We start from the raw sequence: 12,180 nt of genomic DNA on the forward strand, positions 1-12,180 counted from the left end.
ATAGAGGGTGTCAAAAAAAATGTGTACACATTTTAAGAAAGGAAAAAACTGTATTAAAATGGTAATACTCAGTATATACCAATAACAAAAGATGAATACAAGTCGCGTGTATACATTTTTTTGGTAACCCCAGTATTTTTTAGAGTTGGGTAACATTAAAATGGTAATTCTTGTTAGTCAGTATCGAGGTATAGCCATCAGGGGTGTGTGTATATGTATCATATAACACTATTATAAGCCATTATATTCTAATATATTATGTATATACTTAAAAGTTTAACTCCATACCCAGTATTCTGCAGGAGATAAAGATGGCTTCCTTGCACAATAAAAATGCAAGTCAACTGCTAAAAATAAGGGGGAAAATCATGTTTTTGTAAAGCAGCTATGTTAAGATGAAATTAATCAGATTTTTCCAATTGAAAGACTAATTTAGTTGTCAAACATGTACAAGGTTAATGTGATAGTTTTGTCATATAAATCATAAATTTTTATGGGAAACAGAAACAATATGTTATCTTTTTATTCATTTGTAAGTAGAATATTTTTCTTGTTGTCATAAACCAGAGTTTGCTTCTATTTATTTCTAAGATTTTTAAAAAAATGGTGTTAGTGGTTTCTTTGAGTTCGTATCCTGGACTTTAGTTTTAATCAGGAAAATGGCCTGTTTAACTTGTAGCTTTAATCTAGGGCAAACCTCTTAACCTTCGTATTGACAGGCCTTGGAGAAAGAGATTTCCAAAACGGCCCTATTTTTCTCAGACTTGCTGATTTATTTTCCTTTTCAGTTTCAGCAAATCATTCATACTTTCTTCTCTCCTTTTTACGATATTGGCTCTTAATTATAAAATGAGCAGCTGTAGTTTGTGAGTGGTGAATACTTTGGCAGTTATTTTCACAGGGCTAGAAGGGAGGAATCATATAAAGAATTTTCAGGCTGTTCGTTTCAATGGGCTTTTTACGAGGTAGACGAATTATGGAGATCTCCCAGCCCTTTGCTTTTCTGCATTTAGCCGATGATGATGACACATCATAAAAATAAGCAGCAGTGCAATATGTGCCTCTTGCCTTATGCCAACGATAACTCCGCATGCCAGAATTGCTTCAAAGCTTCCCATGGTTTTGGCTAACAGAAAGTCAGACCTAAACTGATAGAAAATACGTAGGTGATAGTCTTTGGTAAGAGTCACTTACAGAATTTTAAGTTGCAAATTGAAATTTCTTACTTCATCTCTTCATGTAGTGCCAGTGAGTAGCCCGAAAGCAAGACTACAGAAAACATGAGGTGTCTGCCTTTTTATGTAGATTTTTCTTAGGTAGGCAGGCACGTTGGCAGGTTCTCTCTTAAAATAGACGTCCCATTAAATTAATAAAATTATTTTATTTGGTCTAGATATGAATTGCACAAGTCTAAGCAACATAGGGAGGTATCTTAGGAGACATGCAATTACAAACAAAATTAACATAGTTTTGACTCATAGAGTTTAGACTTCAATAGTGACTGATCACTGTGTGCAAAGTACTAGGCTTAAAACATTTATTTCAGATACTATTTCTAAAAACCTTACATTGTCCCTTTAAAAATATGGTTAGGAACTCAAATTCTTAAAGGGCTTTTTAATTTATTATTATTCATGAATTGAATTTGAAATTTCAGGTCTTTCTGTTACCAACAGTCTAAAATGATCCTTTTCCCCTTTTCAACAAAGAGACTTCCTGCTCCCAACGTCACAACTACTACTGGGCTCTTTGAACTGTGCTTACTTGTCTCTTGACAGCAGAAGTCCTGTAACTGATTAGAATCTGACTAATAATTAATGAAATAGGGTTGTTTGGAAGACCTGGGTAACCAGATAAAAGCCATTTATTTATAACTGTGCAAGTCACATGTCTGCCCAGTTTTCATTCCCATGGAAATTTGAAATGGCTAGACAGCAATGTATGTTTTCAGTCCTTCACTGTGTGGTGAGAGGGGTAATCTTTTTTTCCCTTGCTTCATGAGCATGTGAGATGTGTACCCCAGGTCAGAGGAGTCTGCCCAGCATTATCTGCCATATCAACACCAAGAGACAGCTAAGGAAAAAGCTTGGTTCTCCCCCAGGACTTCAGGAGCTCAGGGAGGTTTTCCAGACCACTTCTAACAGTCCTTCAGTGGATTTGTTTTCAGTTGTTACCACTTCATAGAAAAATTAGTATATTAAGTACTGTGCACAGTTAGAGTAGTTTCAAGCTTCAAACAAATCAGTCAGTCTCCTTTCAGTTCTTGTCTTTACAGATTGAAAGATACTGCATGGCAAATATTAAATATTTAAAGAAGTCAGTACCAATGAAAATGTAAGCTCCAGGAACGAATGGTCATTCAGTATTACCAAAAGAAAACAAATGAGTTTCAGAGCCAGGGTTTAAAAATACAATTCCTAGTTTATTAATCAAAATTTTAAACCATGCTGTATCTTCATTTACTCATTGGTAAAAAACCTTTTGAGAATAGAGAATAAAATTTTTTAAAAGCCTCATCCAAGAAATATTTTTCTCTTAAAAGACAAATTCGGGACACAGTGAACTGGATTTTCAGTGAACAAATGTTGGTTTACTACATCAACGTTTTCCGGGATGCTTTTTGGCCAAATGGGAAATTGGCCCCACCAACCAAGCTCAGAAGTGAAGAACAAAGTCAGGAAACAAAACAGAGAGCTCAGCAGAAGCTACTTGAAAACATCCCAGGTGAGGCCTGAGTTCTGATCCTGAAAAAGTACAAAGATAAAAAAAAGGAATAACGTCCTAGTAAGGCATTTTTCATTTATATTTCTCAGGAAATACTATTTACAGTGAAAAAAAAATCACATTTTTTTCTTTTAAATCATGCTAAGAAATTATACTGAGAATCTTAATAAGAACAGTACTAGTTATAACACTGTATTTTAACTAGAAGAATGTTTCAGAACGAATAATAAATTTTGTGCTTTAAAAATCCTTCTAAAGTACACTGTTTTGAGAGCTTAATTTTTAATTGGGTAGCAGTGTATTAAAATTGTTTAATTTGCATAAACGCCTTATGTTGAAACATTTTGAATAAACTTATTTTCTCTTTACACATTTGAAAAAACTGATCATTCATATTCCTCATGCCTCGGTGTCTTTATTTATTGTGTATGTAGCATGTAATATCTCCTTCACTGAATAGCTATGCAGTGTGCACTTTATCAATAACAGCACAAAATATAAACTTAATTTTCCAGATGCTCTTCAGAGCCTTGTTGGACAGCAGAATGCCCGTCATGGTATAATAAAAATATTCAATGCACTGCAAGAGACAAGAGCCAATAAGCATCTATTATATGTGAGTAATTTCAAGCCTACCAGAGGGTTAAGTATTTCTTTAATTTTACGTTTCTGTTCACATATGAGGGTAGATTTTAATTCTTTATATATATATATATATATATATATATATATATATTTTTTTTTTTTTTTTTTAGCTGAGCCATCCTGCCACCTGTTGGCAGCTCAGTGGCAACTCAGCTCGGGCTGGACTCGAACCGCTGTTGCTCAGAGCTCAAACCCTTGAGCGAGTTCTTAACCAACTGAGCCACTCGGCTGGCCCTTAATTCTTTATATTCTTAATCATTCTTACTACTTATAATTCTGAACCCATTTTCTCTGCTTCATTTTTGTTTGTTCAATTTGGTTGGGGAAAAAAAAGAAAAGAAAAAAAGTACCCCTAGTAGATGCATCATTTCATTGTCTCATACTATTTGTCTCTCTTAACTTTTGATATCTAACATTTCTGCATGACTGCTCAGTTTTCTTATTCCAGAAAACTCCCAGTCATCTGTCTGATTATCGTTAGCAAAGTTAAATATTGTTGATGGTTTGATAATTGGTTAACAAGACCATGAAGTAACTATTAATTCCATTTGTTTGAGAGTAACTTGCTCACCAAGCATAATCTCAGACCTAAAATTGGACTTCTCTCTTAAACGTAGATATTTAAGTAAACCCTTAGAGAAAAAACACATTTTTCTGCTCTTTTTTTCTTCTTTTTTGGTTCAGGTGCTGATGGAACTGCTGCTAACTGAATTGTGTCCTGAGCTGAGAGCTCATTTAGATCAACTTAAAACTGGTCAAGTTTGAGACTGCACAAATAAACCACCAGAGAAATGTCTGTAATCATAGACATGAAACATTTTCCTCTTTTCCACAGAGGGCTTGACTGAGAACAATATTATTTTAGTTACCTCTCTAGTTTTATGTGAAGTAAGAAGAATGGCGGTGGGGGGGCGGGGTAGGGAGGGGATTTGACGCTGTAGTAGGCAACAGGAAAAAAACACTTCTGTTAATAATTGTTTTTTATTTTAATAAGAATATAAATACTTTCAAGTTCAACATCCTGATTGAAATACAAATGTTAATATGTGATAAGAGCCTAGAAAAATATTTTAAATATTTATGAAAACAGTTTTGTTTTAAAATGAAGATCTATGAATATTGTACAGTTAATTTCCTCACTGAGGATTACGCACATTCCTATATTATCTCGTGTGTATTGAAGAACATTGTTGTGCAGTGCTTTGTGTAAAGTTATTGTGAAAATTTTATTGTCTTTATTTTTACCAAAGATTTCCCATAGTTTGAAGCATTTGAAGCAATAAAATATAAAAATGAGTCATAGAGCTCTATGATGTTTAAGATGCTTGTATCTCAAAAAAAAAGGTTTTCAAATATTTGTCAAGTGCCTTTTTTTTCTAGAAAACATTGTATATGTAAATACTTCTGCAAAGAAATATAAAGTTTGTTGCCTTTCTCCAGACACAGAATGAATATGTGAAAAATAAGATGTTTCATGTGACTGAGAAGAGCCAAATTTGTGCTTGAAATGATGCCTTAGGGAGGTGGGATGTGAGCTGAACTTGGAAGGATGGGCATGAGTGAGACAGGGAAACAGAAAGAGGAGGGAAGTTACTTCAGGGGGGTTTTGGGGACATGATTATATCATCAAGTCTTCTGGACTAGTAAGGGCATTGGGTGAGACCCAGGGTACAGATGTTGTTTTGTTATTAACAGTGACCCCACACCTAATGGACACCTCAGTCAGTTTTTCCTGAGTTTCTCCATCCATTATGCCACAATAATAAAACACTTTCCCCTCTCTAACCCCCAAGAACATTGAAAGCAAAACAACTAATAGGAAGAAATTCAGTTTGAAATCCAGGAAGGAAAAATACTAGATATATTAAAGTGCTATTGATTATATCATTGATAGATCGTACCTGTCAAGTTCTTGATATGAAACATAAGTGCTGAAAGAAATGATTAAAAATTAGGTATCTTTGGTATTCTTGTAGTTTCAGCTCTTTGATCCTTTTTTTAAAACCAGGGTATTTGACACTTCAGAAAAAAACAAACAAACAAGATGGCTGTTTATATGGATAAGAATTATCTTTCATAGGAATGTAAAAAATACATTCAGACAGAGAAGAGTAGTAGTGTGACATCACCAAGCCCCAGAAACTCATCATCACACAGTTTCTGGAAATGTCCATCTTATGCATAATTAAGCTATAGCTGTTAAGTTTATACTGCAAACGAGAAAAATAAGTATATTGACTCCTAAATCTTGAAGATAAATTCTATTTTATTTTATTTTATTTTAGCTGAGCCATCCTGCCACCTGTTGGCAGCTCAGTGGCTGCTCAGCTCGGACCGGGACTCGAACCGCTATTGCTCAGAGCTCAAACTCTTGAGTGAGCTCTTAACCAACTGAGCCACTTGGCCGGCCCCTAAATTCTCATTTTTCATGAGATATCTTCTATAAGGAATCTTACTGAAGTTTTGATTTTTTTTTTTGAAAAAAAGGTTAATGATGGGGAAGCCTTGACTCACCTCAGTTAAGACTGACCAACCCCACTCACAGGTCAAGGTGTATACCATGATCTGTAGCAGTGGTACTTTGCAAGAGCTTACCTCTGCTAGAAGCACCAGCTTTGTGGTAACTACAGTAAGCTGGATTTTAAAGTCTGTGTTGGATCCACTGAAGACATTTAAGCATACCGTATAACCATGTATAACACATGCCAAATTCCTATGTTTAGGGTTTCTTAGACCTGTATTTTAATGGCAGTTAAAAAACGTGTTCTTTACGGATGAGGAAAGATAGCAGATCTATTAAAAATCTGCTATTAAAGTCAGCATACACTGCTTTGTTACATTCCTATTTTAAGATTCTTAAAGGCGTTAAGGGGAGCATCTGAGATCTTGCTCCCTGTCATGTGTTGTCAGTTTGGCTCAAATAAACTCTTATAAAACTTTTTTTAAAGAGGAACTGGGTTAAGTGTGGAGAAGAGAATACTGGTTGTGAATTTGGATCTTCCGATGGTTGAAGGAGTGTTGCTATATGGATGGTAGTAAGCGAACAAGAGCGAAGCAAGTGGGCTTGTACTGTAGAAAAGTTAGGAATAAGGTTAGGTATTATGAAATCTTGTAATGGCTTGAGATATTGAAATATATTGCTGGGGAGAATAGAGAGTCCTTAGTAGACATTTTAAAAGAAATGGGAGTGGTTTTCAGGGATGGTTGAAGTTTATACTTTTTAAGAGATTTAAGGGAGAAAAATATGACCAGTTGAGGGAATGTCACAGACCTAAGTCTGTTGAAATTTCTTCTTTTTCTATAAAAACAAAATGAAGTTTAAGTAATATAGGCAAAGCAGAACATAAACAGAAGCAAAGTAATTTTCTGCCACGCAATACTTTAGTGACTGCCACGTACATGGTAATTGCATTTCCCCCACTACTAAGACGAGATCTTGTTTAAATCCACTTTCAGAAAGGATGGTTTTAATTTATAAAATAAAGCCACATTAGTTTACTATGTTTACCAAGAAGATATTGTTAAAGTATCTTTAAGACATCATTTTCCATATATTTGTTGTGCAGATGTATATCACTATTCAATATTCTGCATATAGATTCTACTATTTTTACTGTCAACTTCTGCCTTCATAGATGTCATTGATACAAGGAAAGCCTCTTGTTAATTTAATTTTTAAACTATTTATAGTTTTATAATGATAGATGATTTCATTGTGTTTCTTTTCATATTTTATCTTGCTTTGAAACACATCTAGGTTTTTAAAATTTAGAAAATGAGTTGAAGCACAAAGAAAACATCTTGCTTTAATTCATTATCTTATCAGAAACATAGCAGTTGTTTTACTCATTAAATTAAGATATTTAAGGGAAGATATGGAGGGCAAGATTCTAACCAGTTTCTTTTTTTCTTTCTTTTTTTTTTTTGCAATTTAAAACTTATGTTTATTTATTGAATTTTCCATTTAACATTTTTGGACCGTGGTTAACTGTGGGTAACTAAAACTACAAATGCAAATCATGGATAATGGGTGAGTATTGTATTCCTTCTAAGTGTTCTGGTTCTTCATGCTAAAACATCTCAGCTTCCACAAATCTGGTTGCCAGATCAAAATTGTAAGAGCCCTTCTAAAGGTTAAGATTTAAATAGAAAAAAAATAATACATATACATATTTTATTATATACAAAGAACAATAAAATGTTTCATCAGGTAAAAAAAAATACAAATTATAGTAATAATTAATAGCTTCAAAAAGCCCTTAAACCACTGCAAAACACACAGGCCTCAAAATAGGGTCACATAGCCATTAATCAGAAGTAGTTCTCCCATAACTCAGTCTATATTCTGGAGAAGCTGGATTTTTATGAACTCTGTAGGGGCTCATGTGTGAGTCATAAAGGAATGAAATGCTTTCACATCTACGGGGAAACAAACTAAAGATATTGAAAGGAACTTCTAGGATTATGTTTATTGTTTACAGTAATTTTAGAGGTAACCATAGAAAAGTGTTAAAGACCTCTAGGTAAAATTCTGGCTATCTCAGTAAGAATGGATACCATTTTGTAGTTCTACAAATGGTTTGTCTAACCAGTTTCTTAAACTCTTTCTTCAGCTGTTTTTGAAGTTTATCATAAATCAGCCAATTATTTATAAGAATTTCTTTTGAGAATATAAGATGTCCCAAAAGACTTTGTGCAGTGCTAGCTGTAATAACTTCAGAAACATAAATGCTGCACAAGTTTATAAGAAACATTATTTGAAAATTTCTTTTTATGAATTTTAAATTTAAAAGTTTAAAAAGGTTAAAATGAAAAATTCATGTATAAAATTGTTTATGAGTTTGTATGTAGCATTTATACTTCTGAAGTTACTAAAACTAAGAAGTCTTTTGGGACACTGTGTATTTAAAGAAAGGGAAAAAGATATTTGCTTTATGGAATGTTTTTCAATATTTGATGTAGTGTAGGCCAGTCTGTAGGCTAAGAGCTGGATCTTGGAGAACTCGTCCAGCAATTTGATCTTGTAGCTAGGTTTCAAGTTGCAAAATTACAGAATATGAATTTAAGAACAAAGGTAACATGTCATTTAGTAAAATAACCAGGATAATGTAACTTGGGATGCAGAAAATAACCAAACTTAGCTCCTATAAAAATACACACACTTGAAGGTCTTAGGATTGACAATCTTTGTTGAAATGCACGATGGCCTAAATTCTTTGACGAATAAGTAACACGTGGAGCTCATCTGCCAGTGCAGGATTCAGACGGCAAGCCTTAAAAGCAAAGATAGAGTCAATTATTTAGGTACATCCTGAATTGTTGGGTCTTCCTTTCTTCTTTCTTCCTTTTAAACAATATTTGATGTGTTTTTAAGACTATTAAAGTCCAGTGAATTTCAAGGGAGTTTCTTAATTAAGATACAAGGTGTGATCAAAATATACAGTGGAAGTTTAAATTACAAAAACTTATTACAGTAAAAGACACATTGCCATTAAGCCACCTCAAAATACGCCCCCTCACTTGGAACACTCTCATCCCATCATTCCTGCCACTTTCTGAAGCAGTTCCAGAAGCCCTCTCTCATAAGTGTCTTTACTTCATCTTCCATCATGACAATGCTCTGTGTCACACATCGCTTCTGGTATGGAAATTTCTGTCAAATAAAAGCATTACAGTGTGTCCTCATCCATCTTATTCACCAGATATGGCACCGTGCGACTTCTGGCTCTTACCCAAAGTTGAAATGACCGTGAAAGGTAAATGTTTTGAATTGATTCAGGACATCAAGGCAGCCACGACAGCTCAACTAAAGACAATCACGAAAGAGGACTTCCAGAACTGCTTCAGAAAGTGGCAAGAATGATGGGATAAGTGTGTTTGAAGTAAGGGGGAATATTTTGAGGAGGATTAATAGCAATGTGTCTTCTGTAATAATTTTTTTTTTTAGTTTAAACATTCACTGTATTTTTTTATCACACCTCGTACATACCTATTATATCTTAATAAGGGAAGTTCAAATTAGCAAAAAAAAATCATGCTAAAAATAACCATGCTATCATTCAAGAAAGAAAATTTTATATAAATTCTATATTATGAATTATAAAGATAAATAATATGGAAAGCATTAACATTTGGCCTCAAACTTACTATATGAATAGCAGCATATATAACCTTATTTTAATATACATAGTTTTATATTATGGCTTAAGTAAGTAGTGAGAAGTAATAGTGCATAATTTGATAGAATGTCCAGAACTGGGATGAGCTATCAGAGGTTATCTCATCCAAACCACTCCATGCAGAAATTGTCCCTTCAGTGCCCGTGACAGTGGGTCACTAGATATTTGCTTGGCTGCTTCTAGTGGCAAGAAAGTCATTCATCGCCTTATAGGAAAAACTTTTATTTCCTCAACAGTTGTATTAGACGATTCTTCTTCATATTAAGCTAAAATTTCCCTCCATGTACTTTAGAATCGTTGAAAGGTCTTAGGAAAACATGTAATGCTGGGTTCATAGAAATCCCAGGAGGCAAAGTAATTGGCAGTCACCCAGCGGAGGGAGGCAGAGCTGGGACCAGGCACGTTCTCCTGACTTGAGGCCCTCTGTCTTTTTGCTGTCTGTGGCCTTATCTTTTCCCATAACACACCCAGTGGCTATAATTCTGCTCCCCCACCCCCTGTAGCTCCTTTTCCATAGGACAGCCTCCTAGTCTGGTGAAGACCACTGTCAGGATCCCCGCATGTCCTTTTTCTCTGAATAAAATACCCAGTTTCTCTCATCATGCCTCACATGACAGGATTCCAGACCCTTCCCTGGCTTACTACATCTGAATTTTCTCCATTTTAAACGTATCTGCTATAAAGTACAATAGCCAAAATTGAGTAATGGGGCTGTGTACTCTCCCCCCACATGGAAAATAGTTTTAAAATTTCAAATTGTTTGTTTTGCTGTTTTATTGAGGATGGACATCTATCACATTTCAGGATATTTTTGACCCAGAGTTTTCTCTGCTTATATTTATTTAGAAAGGATACTAAGGATAGCATACAATCTGAAATTGACTCGGTTTGGAAATAGGTATAATACATAGAACATTTAGATTTTAAAAAATGTTAAAGACTTATTCATTATTAATAGAATGGTATTAGGGGTAAATAGCTCCAAGGTCAGTTGTTTTTATGTACTATATCCCTATATTTATGTGTTAATAGGGGCTTAATGCTCTGGAAATTTTAATTTCAAACAAAATTCTTTAATTCAGGGTTCCCGAACTTTGCCTGCACACTGGAATCCCCTGAGAAGCTTCAATAAATATGCCTGTGCCCCACTCCCGGGGATGGAGATTGAATTGTCCTGAAACGAGGCCTGGGCTTTGGAATTTTTAAAAGATCCTCATGAGATTTTAATATGCAGACACGTTTGGGAACCACGGCTGTCATAAGAGCAGGTTCAGGCAAGGGACTTCAGAGATTATTCCTTGCCTGTTCCCCTGCTCGAGCTGAACACCCTGTGCATTCCATAAATCTCTTGATAAATTTTATAACGATGGAACTCTAATTTGGACTTCATGAATGTCATCCACCTAAGGCATGCACAGTCTTGTTTACTTCTTTAACAGTTCACTCGCAGTTACTATGATTTTTCCCCTTTTCCATCATCCCCTCCCCACTTTTTAACAGTTGCTTGACTTTAGATGTGAAATCCATTTGGGACCTAAATAAATTGCTCACACACTCATGAGTGTTCCTCCTAAATGTGGTATAGATGTCATTACATAAAAATCTTTTTCAAAAACTGCAAAAAACTGCATGTCATTAAGGTACTAGATGAGAGTGCAGATTCACACTCTTTCTGGGTGAAAGGAGACACAGTCTGGCTTTAAGGTCTTGGTGCCGGGCCTTGGGCTGCACATAGTAGCAGAGTGAGAGAACAGTTTGCATCAAAACAGGACTTGTATCATCTGAGCTGAATTATGCTATAATAATAAGAATCTGACATAATTATCTGCCAACAATCTGCATGTCTGGCAAACCCTTTGTAGACTGAGGTTATCTGCACGATAATTAAGGAGGAAAACATACTCATCCAGAAAGATGTTCAAGTCTCAACTAAATGCCCAGAAATTTCTATTTGAGTCCATTTGTATTTGTTCTCAGGCTTACTTACTTGAGAATAATAGTGTTTAGCTGTTGCTTCATCCTTTGTGATCCCCAAACCGAGCTGAAGGCATCGTGCATAGTAGAAAGACGCCATGGCCATGCCTCTGCTGATGAACTCGGGGAGACAGTCCGTGACCTGGGCTATCATGGGGATGTCGTGAACCTCATCATAGTCAGCAATCCTGTCATGATGGTAAATTGTGAAATGAAAAGCACATGAGTTATGGTTTACATTTTTACAAGTGACAGACATGTCCAGAAATTGTCATAGTGCCCACAGGGATTTCCCCATTTCTACTTGCTTAAGAGCTGAAGTTTCTTATGTGGTGAAGGATAAATATAGCAGTCAGTTAATACCAGGGGAAGAGGAACTAACTACTAGAGTGGTTGCTTTATAGCTTCCCTGAGATTATATTCATCAGGCTTAATAACCACTAGAAAATGAAAGAAAGGGTTTTTTTATACTATTAATATTTTAACCTTAATATCACTTTGCAGATTTCAACAATAGAAAAAACGTATTTTCTGTTTCTTTAGATCATTTATTAATATCGACCTTAAATTTGGACTTTAGTCATAGAGGACCAGAAAACACAGGCAGAAACCACCTTTGTTAAAAAAAATGGGCACTAAAAAGTCATCCTTTATAACG

General features: G+C 35.0%; 2 protein-coding genes across 5 annotated transcripts in view; one reads left to right on the forward strand and one right to left on the reverse strand.

The window, feature by feature from the left end:
* SNX25 (sorting nexin 25) overlaps positions 1–4,722 on the forward strand; it is a 104,458-nt gene extending 99,736 nt beyond the window's left edge. For 2 of the 4 annotated variants that reach the window (XM_019667218.1, XM_019667216.1), the window contains 3 exons: positions 2,543–2,724; positions 3,240–3,340; positions 4,054–4,722. In XM_019667218.1, coding sequence (XP_019522763.1) covers positions 2,543–2,724; positions 3,240–3,340; positions 4,054–4,134 — 364 coding nt within the window. In that variant the 3' untranslated portion in view covers positions 4,135–4,722. Of the gene's footprint in view, positions 1–2,542; positions 2,725–3,239; positions 3,341–4,053 lie in introns of those variants that run through there. The other 2 variants (XM_019667217.1, XM_019667219.1) reach the window with 2 other exon arrangements.
* Positions 4,723–5,732: 1,010 nt separating this feature from the next.
* LRP2BP (LRP2 binding protein) overlaps positions 5,733–12,180 on the reverse strand; it is a 28,519-nt gene continuing 22,071 nt past the window's right edge. The window contains exons 9-10 of the mRNA XM_019667242.1: positions 11,536–11,710; positions 5,733–8,642 (exon numbers count right to left, since the gene is read on the reverse strand). Coding sequence (XP_019522787.1) covers positions 8,577–8,642; positions 11,536–11,710 — 241 coding nt within the window. The 3' untranslated portion in view covers positions 5,733–8,576. The remainder of the gene's footprint in view (positions 8,643–11,535; positions 11,711–12,180) is intronic.

This window comes from Hipposideros armiger, unplaced genomic scaffold (genome assembly GCF_001890085.2).
Source record: "Hipposideros armiger isolate ML-2016 unplaced genomic scaffold, ASM189008v1 scaffold_488, whole genome shotgun sequence".
NCBI lineage: Eukaryota > Metazoa > Chordata > Mammalia > Chiroptera > Hipposideridae > Hipposideros > Hipposideros armiger.